Source organism: Sinocyclocheilus grahami, unplaced genomic scaffold (genome assembly GCF_001515645.1).
Source record: "Sinocyclocheilus grahami isolate Dianchi unplaced genomic scaffold, SAMN03320097.WGS_v1.1 scaffold198.1, whole genome shotgun sequence".
NCBI classification, from domain to species: Eukaryota; Metazoa; Chordata; class Actinopteri; order Cypriniformes; family Cyprinidae; genus Sinocyclocheilus; species Sinocyclocheilus grahami.
Window position 1 is genome coordinate 199,271 of NW_015505377.1, and position 15,000 is coordinate 214,270.

At 37.7% G+C, this 15,000-nt stretch overlaps 1 protein-coding gene across 1 annotated transcript in view; it reads right to left on the reverse strand.

The window, feature by feature from the left end:
• Positions 1-2,646: 2,646 nt before the first annotated feature.
• LOC107595195 (rho GTPase-activating protein SYDE1-like) overlaps positions 2,647-15,000 on the reverse strand; it is a 16,803-nt gene continuing 4,449 nt past the window's right edge. Inside the window, exons 2-7 of the mRNA XM_016285538.1 lie at positions 11,238-12,020; positions 9,990-10,219; positions 9,786-9,912; positions 7,664-7,833; positions 6,643-6,925; positions 2,647-3,245 (exon numbers count right to left, since the gene is read on the reverse strand). Of these exons, the coding sequence (XP_016141024.1) occupies positions 2,869-3,245; positions 6,643-6,925; positions 7,664-7,833; positions 9,786-9,912; positions 9,990-10,219; positions 11,238-12,020 (1,970 nt within the window). The 3' untranslated portion in view covers positions 2,647-2,868. The remainder of the gene's footprint in view (positions 3,246-6,642; positions 6,926-7,663; positions 7,834-9,785; positions 9,913-9,989; positions 10,220-11,237; positions 12,021-15,000) is intronic.

Here is a 15,000-nt window from a genome sequence, read left to right on the forward strand (position 1 = left end):
AGTGCTGTGGATTATTGTGATGTTTTTATCAGCTGTTTGGATTCTCATTCTGACGGCACCCATTCACTGCAGAGCATCCATTACTAAGACACATTTCTCCAAATCTGATGAAGAAACAAACTCATCCTGATCCTGGATGGACTGAGGGCGAGCACATTTTCAGTTTTGGGTGAACTATTGCTTTAACTTTCCCTTTAAATGCCACGTAGGATTGTGAATACACAGAAAACACACATCGTAGAAACGCAATACTGTGCTTTATTTCTTTAACATAACACTGAATGGTACATCTCATCCACACACATGTGTGTATCGCTGCGGTTTATAGCTATGCATGAGCACAGACAGAAGTGCTTAATGTTACAGGTGCAATAATAGAATATAATAATACTGTTTATACAACTAAACAAATCTGAAGTCAAATAAAACATGTCAAAGGGTTTGCATAAGGAGCTGGTGAGCTCAGTCATGGCCTTTATATTCCATTTGTGGCTTTTAGAATCAAATCACAGTTGAGATTATTTGTACCGTGCTCAGATATGAAACATAGAGCTGCTCTCAGTAACAGACTGATCTCAAATCAGCTAAAGCAGCACAAGCACAATCCAGAAAACTAGACACAGAAGTGCAATAATCATCACAACAGTCTTTGGCTTAATAATACAGGTTATAAAAGACACAAGGTTAAAAATGAGTGCGTGTGCATGTCCTGATGCATTGTGTCGTTTGTGTCTGAATATGAAAAAACAAACGTAAATCTAAACATTTTGGCATAATGAACTGTGCAAATGCAGTCAAAATTAACACTATATTAAAGGTCTCTCATTTTACTGATTGTCTACTCGCATCTCAAACATAAATTCAGCTTTAAACGAATGTTCTGGATTCAATACGAGTTAAAAATGATCATTTTTTGGTTACTTTTGAATGACTTCAAATGCCGTTTAATGTCACATTGTGACAACATTGGTCTGTCTGTTTGAGTGACTTCTGACTCATCCAATCACGTGAGTTTAGGGCGGAGCTATCTGTCTGACTGACCAATGACAAACAGGACGAGTGTTTAGGAAAAGCTCTCATTGCTTTTCCATGCGAGTTAGAAATGACACGCTTAACCTTTAAATAACATCAGTTACCCAAGCCCCATTATGTCAGATATTGTCTTTGGCTTCTCACACTCAAATCAACATTATGTCACAAATGCTGTCAGGCTGAAACCCAGAACGGTCCTATGACATGACCTCAAGGGAATGTAATAAATACGTTCACCGCTAAACATTACGCAGGAAAAAATAATTCTGCAAAGTAAAACTAAGGCTTCATGCAGCCACTGCCAAAGCGAGTCTGGCGGAGAACCGCACGTAACGGAATGTGCTGCTGCTGGAAAGAGTGATGAAATCTTGGCCCAAACGAAACCAGCCTTCTGGAATAAGAGTCGTACACAGAGCTTTAAATAAGAGAAACTTCACACAAACGTAACGCAGACGTCATCCTTCAGCACCAGCCACCTCATTAACAGCTAGTGTTTATACTGTGTTATAATAAAGCAATAAGCCCCAAGAAGCCGTGGTTTACAGTGAATTTATAACAGCTTCACATCGTACCTAACAACGCCCCGTAGCTGTTATAAATTCACTGTAAACCACGGCTTCACGGGGGTTACTGCTTTTATAAAACGGTTATATACGTAGTAAGGTTTCACGAAATAAAACAGAGCAAATAAAGTGTAATGATATTAATAAACACAGTATTCTTCCACCAAACAATGTAGCTCCTCAGAAACAGTTGTGGTTGCTACAAAGTGGTTGCCGAGCAACACACAAATGTAAACAAAGGTGTGTTACTTTGTAGCGTCATTTACAACAGCTTCGAACGCGGCTCAGCCAATCAGAGCCAAGCACCGGAACGCTCCGCTTTATAATGCATGATATAGCATATTATAATAATCGATACGCGTCTCTCCTTCAGAAGAACAGTGAAGAAAAATCTGAGTTTTTGTGCTTGTTGGTATTATGTTACAGTAGCTGCTATCAAAGGTTTTCTCAAAACGCACCAGAAACGCTGTGATTGGGCACAAATACCCAAATTACAATTCTTTGGGGGAAAAGCTCGCAAATTCTGTGAACATTCTCAACATTACCAGATATAAACTCAGAATTGTGAGATATAAACTTTCAATTTTAAGGGGGAAAAAAAATGAATTCTGAGTTTATGTCTTGAATTTTTCTGTTTTCTCTGAATTCTGAATTTATATCTCGCAGTTCTACTTTTTGTTTACTATCGTTCCTTAATTCCAACAATTCTGACTTTTTTCTCTCTGAATTTTTATCTCGCAATTCTATTTTTCCTCAATTTGATTTCCGCGGCAAAATAAAAAAGGCATTTGCAGCATTTGATCTCACAATTCTAGACTCTTTTTCTCAGAATTACAAGTTTATATCTCATATTTCCTGAGTTTATATCTCTGAGTTTGTATATTTTGAGAAAAAAAGTCAGAATTGTGAGAAAAAATTAAATTTTCTTATTATTTTTTATTCTGCAATATATCTTTATAATGTTTGTAAACATTTAGTTTTATTTACTGTTATGAAACAATATTTCTGAATTTTACATTATTCTAAAATGTGACTTATACACAGATGCAACTTGCATGATTTTTTTTCTTCTCTTAACGATGCAATTTATTTACCAGAAAATACAGTATTTATTTGCATGTTGGCATTTCTGTGGCAACTTGTGGTTGTCTTTTGTGTCAATGCTACACATGCAACAGAACGCATGTTTCTCGAGAAGTTACTCCATTTTTTAATAGTGTATTAAAATGCATCTGCTGAGCGCAAACACGCACAGATTCTGCTTCAGTCCGCTTCAGAGGCAGATGTTGATTTGTTTGGCTAACTCTCTCTCCAAGTCTGAAATCAGAGTGTCGAAGTCTTTCAGACTCAATCGGCACGTGAACGGAGCGTCAAAGTCGAGCGCAAACTCGTCCACGTACACACCGTCGGGAGACGTCCACACGTCCCTCTTCTTCGGCTCCTCCATGTCCTCGTCATCGCTCTCGCTGCCTGCCACCTCGTCGTAATCCGCCTCGTCGTTCGACAGGAAGTCCCGCCCACAAACGCTCCAATCGCCGGCGTAGCGGTTACAGGGCGGGCTCTCCAGCCGGCCACGCCCCCTGCGGGAAACCACCACCTGCAAGGAACTCTGGGAAGCCAGAGAGTCACCCGTCACTCGTCCTTTGGGTACTGCGAAAAAACACACATTAAACACATTACACGCGGCTAGGGGTGGACTTAACCAATGAGCGAGGTAAGCGGCCGCTTAGGGCCCCGGGGAATCAGGGGCCCATCTGCTATTGGCGGAACATATTTGGCAAACGCTCCAGTGTGTATTTTTTTATGTAGAGCCTCAAATGTTCGCTCACCGCTCAAAACGCTGAGTTTTTGTCAGGTTCTGCAAGCTCGCGAATCCTCTCATTATAACGATGTGTAGATATGATGTAAATAAGAGATTGATTGTGCAGCGCAGACAGCTTCACTGATTAACAGAACAGAATTTTATTTGTCTTTATGTTTCAAAATGACTCGCTTGTGTGCGGGTTTTTTATAAGGTCTTCTTTTGTGATCTGAAAAAAATAAGGTAGCCTAATATGGCTTTAGAACAGCATCAGGTTGACTAATTATTTACTTAAGTTGTGAAGGGGTAAATAAACTAGTTATAGCTATAACCTATGAGAGAGAGAGAGAGAGAGAGCAAAATAAGGGTTAGGTATAAAAGAGCATATAGTTATTGTGTTGGGGACCCATACTTGAAATTTGTCCCCCGCTGCACGCGGCAGATGTGCACATATTTAGACTGATGTGCCATGCAAATCTGCCTCAGCTGTGACATGCATGTTGCACATGTGCTGCGTCACGAGAACACGCTTCAGCTACTGCACACGAGTCACGGGTCGTAACATGATGCTCAAATTTCAAACACTGAATGTGCAAACGATAATGATCGGATTATATGCATGACGTTTGAAAGCATGAGCAGCACTGGAACGACAATCAAAACCAGATGACATTCAGAGAAAAAAAATGCATGGAATAAATTCATGCATGTCAAGACTTTCGTATGTTTTCACTGCACTGTAAAAATTATTACAATTATTAGTGCATTTTAAAAGTAAATACTATTTCAGGTTTTTTTTTACTTCAAAAATTAACATTTAATTTAATGTTACTTGCTGTTTTTTGTAAATGTTTGTGAAATTTACTAGCAATGTTTTGAGTAAAAATTGTTTCTACACCACTTTTTTTTCTGTGTAAAATCACCAAATGCATGACTATTTTTGACTATTTTAGGCACTGAAGCCTGAATCATTTCTATAGTGCATTTTGTGGCAATAAATATGATTTAGCTGAACTTGAAGATATTAAAAGAGATTGCTGAATAATTGAACTTAAAGAGTTGCTTTATAGTTGACATTTAAGCTGTAATTATAATTGAAATGACTGATTCCTGAAATCAAAGCAATATACACTATACAGCAAACCTCTGCCTGATTTTCTTCTATTTTGCAAAATGTAACTATATAATCATCCAGCTATAATCTGCTAAATGCAACTGTAAGGCACGAAGATATTATAAATATTAACATAATTATTTTTTGTAGAGTTGCTTATAACACAATGAATATATGCACAATGAATCTTCCATAATGTCTACACTTCGTGTGTTATAATGAGAGGATTCGTAAGCACGCAATTTTCAGCACTGCAAGAACTTTTGAGCCGTGAGTGCATTACTTAAACTCTGAGCATAACTTGTTTTTCTATAGCAAACTAAACAAAACAATGCCCTGGCAGTGGCAAATAGCTTTGGTTTAATATTTAATTTGATTACCACATTAATGTTTAAGTTGAGATTTACAAGAAATATTTGATCTGCTACTATGTGAAGGCAATACTGCTGTAAATGAGCACCTTATTTGTTTAAAGTGTTTGCAAACCAAATGATATTGCACTTTTGCAAAAAATTGTGATTAATCGCGTAAAAAAAAAAAAATGAATCGTTGCCCAGCACTAATATAAATATATATATATATATATATATATATACACACTGCCGTTCTAAAGTTTGGGATCATTAAAGAAGTGTCTTCTGCTCATCAAGGCTGCATTTATTTGATCATGGAACCTGAGATACTTTTTTCAGGATTCTTTGATGAATAAAAAGCTAAAAGGAACAGCATTTATTTAAAATATAAATATTTTCTAACAATATAAATCTTTGCTATCACTTCTTAACAATTTAACACGTCCTCGCTGAATAAAAGTTTTAATTTCTTTAAAAAAACAGAAAGAATACAAATTTGCTGACTCCAAACTTTTGAACACTAGTGTATATTGTTAGAAAATATTTCTATTTTAAATAAATGCTCTTCTTTTTAACTTTTTATTCCTCAAAGAATCCTGAAAAAAAGTATCACAGCTTCCAAACAAATATGAAGCAGCAACAGTTTCAACACTGATAATAAATCAGCATATTATACTGATTTCTGAAGATCATGTGACACTGAAGACTGGAGGAATGATGCTGAAAATACAGCTGCGCATCACAGAAATACATTACAGTTTAATGTATATTAAAATAGAAAAACATCATAATAATATTTCACAATATTACATTTTTTCCTGTATTTTTGATCAAATAAATGCAGCCTTGATGAGCAGAAGAGACTCCTGTAAAACACATTAAACATAGCTCTGATCCCAAACTTTTGTCCGGTAGTGTATATATACAGTATATTTGTACGATTTGTGAAAAAACCAGAGGGGGGGATGCTTTTGAAAACGTTTTATAGGCGTATAAATCTCCATAGGCGGAGGCTGACCCATCTACCCGTCTTTTTAGGCAAGTAGATAATAGGTGACATGTCTTTAACACGACAGAAAACTGTATTTAACGTGATCACAATTGAATAAAAACATTGTAAGTTAGGCGTATTAATTGTAATGATTTAATTTCCACAGTTATTCAAACAACGAACAGATTATTTAGAGAAAGTGAGCAAAGAACACAGCATCGACGGAGCTTTTTGAAACTCAGAATCAGTTTTGAACCATTGCGTCACAAAACGATTCACTGTTTCGAAACGCTGCAATTGGATCGTGTACCGCAAATCATTTGATTCAGATCGGGACTTCTTGTTTATTGAACTGTTGTTAAAAAAAAATCTATATCACATTTGTAATCATGGTAATTTTGGAGAAAAACGCCAAATACACAAATATTGTGCTATCCTAACAAACCATACAGCAATGGAAGCTTATTTATTCAGCTTTCAGATTATCTATAAATCTCAATTTCATAAAATTGACCCTTATCACTGGTTTTGTGCTCCAGGGTCACATACCGCACACCCCTAATATATATATAATATATATACACACACACACACACACACACACACTTTTTTTTTTTTTTTACAATTATTTTCTTTTTATTATAGACAATTTTTTTTATTAATAAATACATTTATTTTAAATAACACATTTATTAATTGTTTATAATATTATGTTTTATTAATGAAATATTAGACTGTTTTATTATATGAAGAAAGCAAGTAAATGCTGTTTTGGGTCACAGACTCACCAGGCCAGAGCTGCAGGAGATAGTGCAGCGCCTCTATGTGTCGTTTAAAGTCCACGGCGCTGGCGATCTCTTCACTGTGTGCAAAGCTACGGCCTCCTCGACCGGCCCCGGACCCCGCCAGGGCCCCTGATCCGGGAGCCGTCATCCCGGCCTGCCACGACTCCTGTGTGGGCGTCAGGAGGACCGGCCCGAAACACACGGCCAGATTCTGACACGTCATGCGGTTGCTGTCGCTGTAAGACGCCACCAGACTCAGATGATCCAGCAGGAAGGAAAGAGTCGCCTTCAGCACACACACAAACACACACCCATCAATCAACAGCAAGCACTAAACATGCATTAGCAACCCGCTTTAATTCTGTAATATGACAATTTAAAAGTGAAACTGGTATTCAGTAAGGCAGGATTTGATTCTAATCACACAGACTTCTATGCATTTGCCAAAATGTGCAGTATTGGGTACTGTAACCCACAATGCAATGCACTTTACTTGAGCTTTCAAGTGCAACAAATGTACCAGAAATATCAGCTGTGATTTACCACAAAAGCAGTGTTGAGTCGCTGGGGGATATTTGTAGCAATAGCCAACAATACATTGTATGGGTCACAATTATACATTTCTCTTTTATGCCAAAAATCATTAGGATATTAAGTAAAGATCATGTTCCATGAAGATATTTAGTAAATCTCCTACCGTAAATATATCAAAACTTAATGTTTGATTAGTAATATGCATTGCTAAGAACTTCATTTGGACAACTTTAAAGATGATTTTCTCAATATTTAGATTTTTTTTTTTTCAGATTCCAGATTTTCAAAACATTATCCTATCCTAACAAACCATACATCAATGGAAAGCTTATTTATTCAGCTTTCAGATGATGCATACATCTCAATTTCACAAAATTGACCCTTATGACTGGTTTTGTGCTCCAGGGTCACATATAACAGAAGACTGGTTCACTGGGACTGATGAAATGCATGCCGTGATGATAAGCACGGAGTCAGACAGATGCATTACCCGCTCTGCTTCAGGAAGACACTGCAGCAGTGAGACGGTGTTTTGTGATCGCTGAGCGTCGCTGGTGTTTCTGCAGGCCGGTCGAACCATCATGGCCTCTAACACCACTTCATACAGGGTCCTCGTGATGAGAGGAGACGGCAGCTCTCGCAGGTAGTCCTTCAGAATGCCTGACAACATTACAAAACAATCAATACTTTCCACTGTAGAATTACCTTCAAGTACCTTGATATACCAAGTAAATTATGCAAGCGTTTTAACTCCGAATTCAGACTTTTTTTCGTGCAATTTTCTCACAAAATATAAACTCAAAATAAAGCAATAAGCCCCAAGAAGCCTTGGTTTACAGTGAATTTATAACAGCTACGGGGCGTTGTTAGGCACTCTGCGAAGCGGAGTAAACCACGGCTTCACGGGGCCCACTGCTTTTATAAAACGGTTATTCCATATACGTAGTAAGGTTTCACAAAATAAAACAGAGCAAATAAAGTGTAAAGATATTAATAAAAACAGTATTCTTCCACCAAACAATGTAGCTCCTCAGAAACAGTTGTGGTTGCTACAAAGTGGTTGCCGAGCAACACACAAACGTAAACAAAGGTGTGTGTTACTTTGTAGCGTCATGTACAACAGCTTCGAACGCGGCTCAGCCAATCAGAGTCAAGCACCGGAACTCTATGGTTTATAAAATGTGAGATATAAACCTGAATTCTAAGAAAAAAATTCAGAATTGTGAGATATAAACTCAATTTTGACAGGAAAGTCAAGATTCTTTTCATCTTCTGACTTTTCAAACATACAAATCTGAGTTTATATCTCACATTTCAGACTTTCTTCCTCGCAATTCTCAGAGAAATTCAGAATTGTGAGATATAAATTTGCAGTTGCAAGGAAAAAAAGTCAAGTTTGTTTCCACTCGTTATTATTTCAGTATCATTTTAAGTATTACAGTTTTGTTAATATTTTAAATTTGACTTTTAACATTTTTTAGATTTTAATAATTAATAATAATTTAATTAATTAGATTTTAGATAAAGTTTTAGTCATTTTTGCTGTGCATTTTTGTCATTTTATTTTATTTGTTTTGTTGTTTTTAAATACGTCTATATTTAAAAGTATAGTAAAAATAAAAATTATTTAAAATTTTTTAAATAGTTTGTGTTCAATTTTATTTTAGTTTTAGTTATTTTAGTATATCACGTTAAACTAGATGAAAATGAGAAATGTTGCCTTGGAAACTAGTTGAAATGAAAATAATATTAAGCTTTTTATATTTTATTTTATTTCAGTTAACATTTATTTAATTTCAAGTAACAAAATCTTTTTTTTTAACGACTTTTTTCCTGCCAAGTTTCCATCTTACAATTCCAACTTCACTTCTCAGAATTCAGAGTTTATATCTCACAATTCTGACTTTTTCTTATAACTACGAGAAAAAAATATCAGTACTGTGAGAGACCAAAGTCAGAACTGTGAGATAAAATGTTGATTTTACTTTTTTTATTTTTTTTTATTCCATAGCAGAAACCAGCTTTCATAGTTAATATGTGGGTACACACTGTATATCAGACTGTGTGTTGTCTGTGGCTGACTGACCGGTAATGACGTTGACGTCGGGATAGAGCTCATCATTTAAGGTGACCGCTGCACTGTCCCTCTCAAACAAAATTTTTTAAATAGTTTGTGTTCAATTTTATTTTAGTTTTAGTTATTTTAGTGTATCACGTTAAACTAGATGAAAATGAGAAATGTTGCCTTGGAAACTAGTTCAAATGAAAATAATATTAAGCTTTTTATATTTTATTTTATTTCAGTTAACATTTATTTAATTTCAAGTAACAAAATCTTTTTTTTTTTACGACTTTTTTCCTGCCAAGTTTCCATCTTACAATTCCAACTTCACTTCTCAGAATTCAGAGTTTATATCTCACAATTCTGACTTTTTCTTATAACTACGAGAAAAAAATATCAGTACTGTGAGAGACCAAAGTCAGAACTGTGAGATAAAATGTCGATTTTACTTTTTTTATTTTTTTTTATTCCATAGCAGAAACCAGCTTTCATAGTTAATATGTGGGTACACACTGTATATCAGACTGTGTGTTGTCTGTGGCTGACTGACCGGTAATGACGTTGACGTCGGGATAGAGCTCATCGTTTAAGGTGACCGCTGCACTGTCCCTCTCAAATGCATCCCGCAATTCCTTCTTCACCGCCGCAGAGCCACAAAGACGATACAATCCCACCACCTACAGAAACGCATAGTCTCTCAGTACAGTCATATTTAACGCACATCGGGTCTGACAGATCTCTGAGCTCGTCTCACCTTCAGTCCTCTCCTCTCAATCTCAGAAATACACTTCTGAATGATCAGAGGCACTTTGAGCGCAGATGCCTCCTTCTCCACCAGGTGGCGCAGCTCCATCCCAAACACTTTAGGAGGAGGCAGGTCACTGAGGCGGGGGAACGGGGTCACAAACTGCTCCAGAAGGGTCAACTTCACATACAGCAAACCGCGAGGCTCCAGACGGACACACAGCTGCTGACTGCGAGAAGCTGCGAGAGAGAGACAGACAGACGAGATAAAGAGATAATGGCAAAGCGCAAGATCAAAGCCAATGCAGGGTATGGCTGGGTGGAAGGGCTGTTGTGCAATGGTATAAATGTGTCAATGCTACAGAATTTATTATATAATGGGGTCTTTCCTTGTCAAATCTACCAAATTTCAGAAAATGTTAGATTTTTTTTTATACTTAAGTGTTTTGCTTACAAACAGTGATGAAGACTAAAATATTAAAAGTCATGGATGAATATTTACTGAATAATCCACTCTTCTGTAGAGAAGCATCAAGATGAATCTCACCTGAGATTTGGAGCCCCATTAGAGGGGGAAAATGACTTTATTAATATATTTTTAAAGAGAGATTGGTATATTTATACAGAGATTGGTAGGTCTATTAGTAAAATCTGTTGATTTTAGCACTCTTTGTTGCATTATATGCCAATGGTGACAGCTCAAAAATGGGAGCAAAGCGCAAGATCAAAGCCAATGCAGGGTATGGCTGGGTGGAAGGGCTGTTGTGCAATGGCATAAATGTGTCAATGCTACAGAATTTATTATATAATGGGGTCTTTCCTTGTCAAATCTACCAAATTTCAGAAAATGTTAGATTTTTTTTATACTTAAGTGTTTTGCTTACAAACAGTGATGAAGACTAAAATATTAAAAGTCATGGATGAATATTTACTGAATAATCCACTCTTCTGTAGAGAAGCATCAAGATGAATCTCACCTGAGATTTGGAGCCACATTAGAGGGGGAAAATGACTTTATTAATATATTTTTAAAGAGAGATTGGTATATTTATACAGAGATTGGTAGGTCTATTAGTAAAATCTGTTGATTTTAGCACTCTTTGTTGCATTATATGCCAATGGTGACAGCTCAAAAATGGGCAAAACAGCACTGCTCATTTTAACCTCAGTTTTAAGACCAGCTGTGTGAAGTGCAAGTATGCTGGCAATGCAGCTTAACTTGTGACAAACTCTTACATAATAGAAAGCCTGACCATACCCAAACTTTCCGCCCTGATGATGTCGGCCTCAGTTTGAATCTCTCTCATTTGATGTACACCGGTAGGACTCAACCCCCCTGATCGTTTCTGATCTCTTTTCTCCTTTGCCGATTCCTCAGTTTCTCTCCTTCTCCACGGATCTCCATATTTTTCCTGAGCTGCTCCTCCGGTGGCCCTCGAGTCGTCCTCTTCAGGAATGGGGTTGTACCAAATGTTTCCATCTCCGCCTGGGCCCTGTCGCCACTCTGTTATTCTGGCTGGGAGGACTTCATCTGATGACTGGGGCTTTCCTGTGGACAGTACCCAGGCCCGACTACTTCGGTCCAGGTGCTGGAGGTAGGCACCTTGCCCAGAGATCTTCGCTGAGCTAGAAGAGTCACACATATCCACAAAATTTGTAGATGCAGGGGTCAACTCCGGCAAACCGGCGTCAATGGAATCGCATGGGGTCCTGGAATATCCAAACTCTAATTCCAGATCATTCTGCTTCCTCTTCAAACCATCCTCACTCAAAGTCCTTTGGCTCCAGGCCTGTTTTGAGACCTCAGCCTTTCCTGAGCACAAATCCCAGTCCTGTGGCCCATAGACCAGGCTCGTACACAGATCTGTGTTGGCTGGGTCTTTGCTTGTAGAGGGAAGTTTAGCCCAGTTCTGTTTTTTGGAGACTGTGATCTGGGAGCGTCTGGTACACTCCTCCACGGTGGAGCTCTCTGTCTCAGCATGACCTGAGGTGGATGCAGTTGATGAAGAACTTTGGAAAAGGTCCACCTTCCCTGTCACTTCTAAGGCAGAAAAAAGAAACCAGCAATCGTTACCATAGCAGGAGTTTTTGGCCTTATTTGGTGTTTAAATATTTGTCTGGATTGGAGTGACTAACTTGAAAAATGGATCGCTGGAGACTTGCAACACTCGGAAATATCAAATACCACAAGTAAAAGTGAAACTGGGGGCGATTAACCTTTACAAGGTTTGATTCCTCCCTAAAACAACATTTCTGAGATGAGTTTACAGTGACGTATGTGGACAGAGAGCAGCGAAGAGAGAGGACAACTGGAAAGAATTTTTAAAAAAGACCAAAAACAGACATCGAGAGGAGGGCTGCAGATATTTACCATCTCCTTCTCCCTCCTCTCTTGCACATCTGGAAGTTTCTCCAAGTTCCTCCCCTGTTTTCCCCCTCTCTCTCTTTCTGTCTGTTCTTTCCCCTCTTGAAATTATGAGCGTGGCTTGTGACACACAGTTAGCCAAATATCTTATCCAATTCCAGAAGCCATGAATAACTCCCGTGTGCCCTCCAGTTCGGCTCTGCGCATTATCTCTTCTGGCTTGCATGACTCTGGAAGTGCTGAATAAAAACATCTCTGTCAATTGCTCTTTAGTTAGCACTGCACATGAGTATGTCAAAACCGTTGCTAGTTTACAAGGCCAAGACAACACTCCACAACCAAATGCCTAAACCGCAAATGCTGCTTAAACACTGCACAGAGCTCTGATGGAAAGTTTGACAGATAGGAATGTGCAAGTCTAATTTGAGGGCGCACAGAGAGCCGGATCAGTTTGAAATCAATTGGGAATACAGCAAATTGGATTTCCGTGCACTCGCCTTAACCCGCCCGTCTGAAATTACCACTGGTCATTTGATGCCTAAGTGTGTTTCAGGAAAAGTTCAAATTCAGCATTTAGATGAAATGCGACTTTCACAGGCATTTCGATGTCTGCTGAAATCGATGCATTCTAAGTGTTCTCTAACAAGTGGCTTTCCTGTAACTCAAGCATTAGAACATGGCGCTACCAATGCCAAAATCAAGGGTTCGTTTTCCAAGGAATGCATGAACTGATACAATGTAAATGTGCACCTTGAATGCAATGCAAGTTGCTTTATATAAAAGCATCTACCAAAATGCATAAATGTAAATACAAATGACATATAGTTCAAACTCTGTTTTCAATAAATATCCTGGTTCGCTCTGAAATATGTCACATTACAGAAGCCAAACTGACTTCAAGATGAAAACAGAAAAACACAACACAGACCCCTTTATGCTTCCCTGAGCAGGAAGTGTTAAACTACGTTAAGTGGGCCAGCAGATGACTTCCTGTTTTGCCTAAGCAGCCAAGAAAAAGAGGAGGAGGGGAAACAGACAGCAAGAAGCTAGAGCTACTTGCTGAGATATTTCACAGACAAAATGCACAGATAAACTGAAGGAAGATGCAGAAAAGCCTTTGGCAGACACCTGTATCCATGCTTTTTTTTTTTTACCAGTTCATGCATTCCCTGAGAATCGAACCTATGCCATTGGTGTTGCTGGCTTTACAGGTTGAGGAAAGCAAATATTCAAAGATTAGGATAAGGAATAAACAAAAAGTAAAAAATGAAGACAAAAAGATAACAGTGGCACACATGGAAGTCCGAAAAGCCAAAACAGGGAGCAATTTCAGTGACAAACACACAGCTGTTGGGCCGTTGAGAAGTTCTCAATGAGCGGTCTGTGTAAAGGGCTTTCCTTCACAGCTGGACAGACACACACTTAACCCTATTCACTATTCATTACAACACCCTAGAATACACACGCTCACACAAAGCACGCTCTCACGGGCGCTCACCCTTCACCTCTGACGCTCATTCACCAGTCTGTGTGTTTATGAAGTCCTTTCTGGGTTTAAACAGCACATTGATAAATTGGTCTGGCTCTATTTAGTTTGGTGCGACGCGAAATAGCCACATGCACTGGAAAACCTTTACATAGAGCTTCAGTTTAGTCATTCACAGACAGTAGATCAACTAAGATGATTAATCAGATGATATTTGGCCATTTTTACATGACCAGCATCACCAATAACATGTTTGCTTAGAGAACTAACAGAAGTGGAGTTACACACACTGCCGTTCAAACATTTGGGATCAGTAAGATTTTTAATGTTTTTAAAAAAGTCTCTTCTGCTCATCAAGGCTGCATTTGTTGTTTAAAAATACAGAAAAAATATTATTTGTAATAACAGAAATATTATTACAATTTAAAATACAGTTTTTCTATTTTAATATACTTTAAAATATAATTTATTTCTGTGATGAAAGCTGCATTATTACTCCAGTCTGCAGAGTCACATGATCTTCAGAAATCATTTTAATATGCTGATTTATTATGTTGAAAATATGTTGAAAATAGTTTTGCTGCTTCTTATTTTTAGTATCTGTGATACTTTTTTCAGGATTCTTTGATGAATAAAAAGTTAAAAAGAACACCATTTATTCGAAATAGAAATCTATTGTAACAAATAGGGTCGGTACACTTTTTTTCTTTTGAAAGAAATTAAAAATTTGTTTCAGCAAGGATATGTTAAATTGATAAAAAGTGATAGTGAATACTTACATTGTTAGAAAAGATTTCTTCTTTAAAAATCTTACTGATCAACCTTTGAAACAACAGAATCTGAACAGTATCAGAAACTACACATTTCAGCTTTAAAGCACTGAATGTTAAAGTCAGCACAGATGTGTTTCGAAAAAATAATCCATGACAGATCGCTGAAAGATAAAATGTGATGAAAACTGACAAGGCTGCGTGCATGTTTGTTTGCTCCAGAGTTTATTTACCATGTTTGGCAGTGTGAAATAATTAGTGGCAATGTTTGCTGAGAATATTCACGGCGTAACGGTTAAAGAGTTTTTCCCAGAACGCCGATCCCTCTCCCCTTCAGCCGCCCACATCTCTGCTGCATAATTTGAGACATCCCCCGAAAACACAAGCCAAACTATTAATA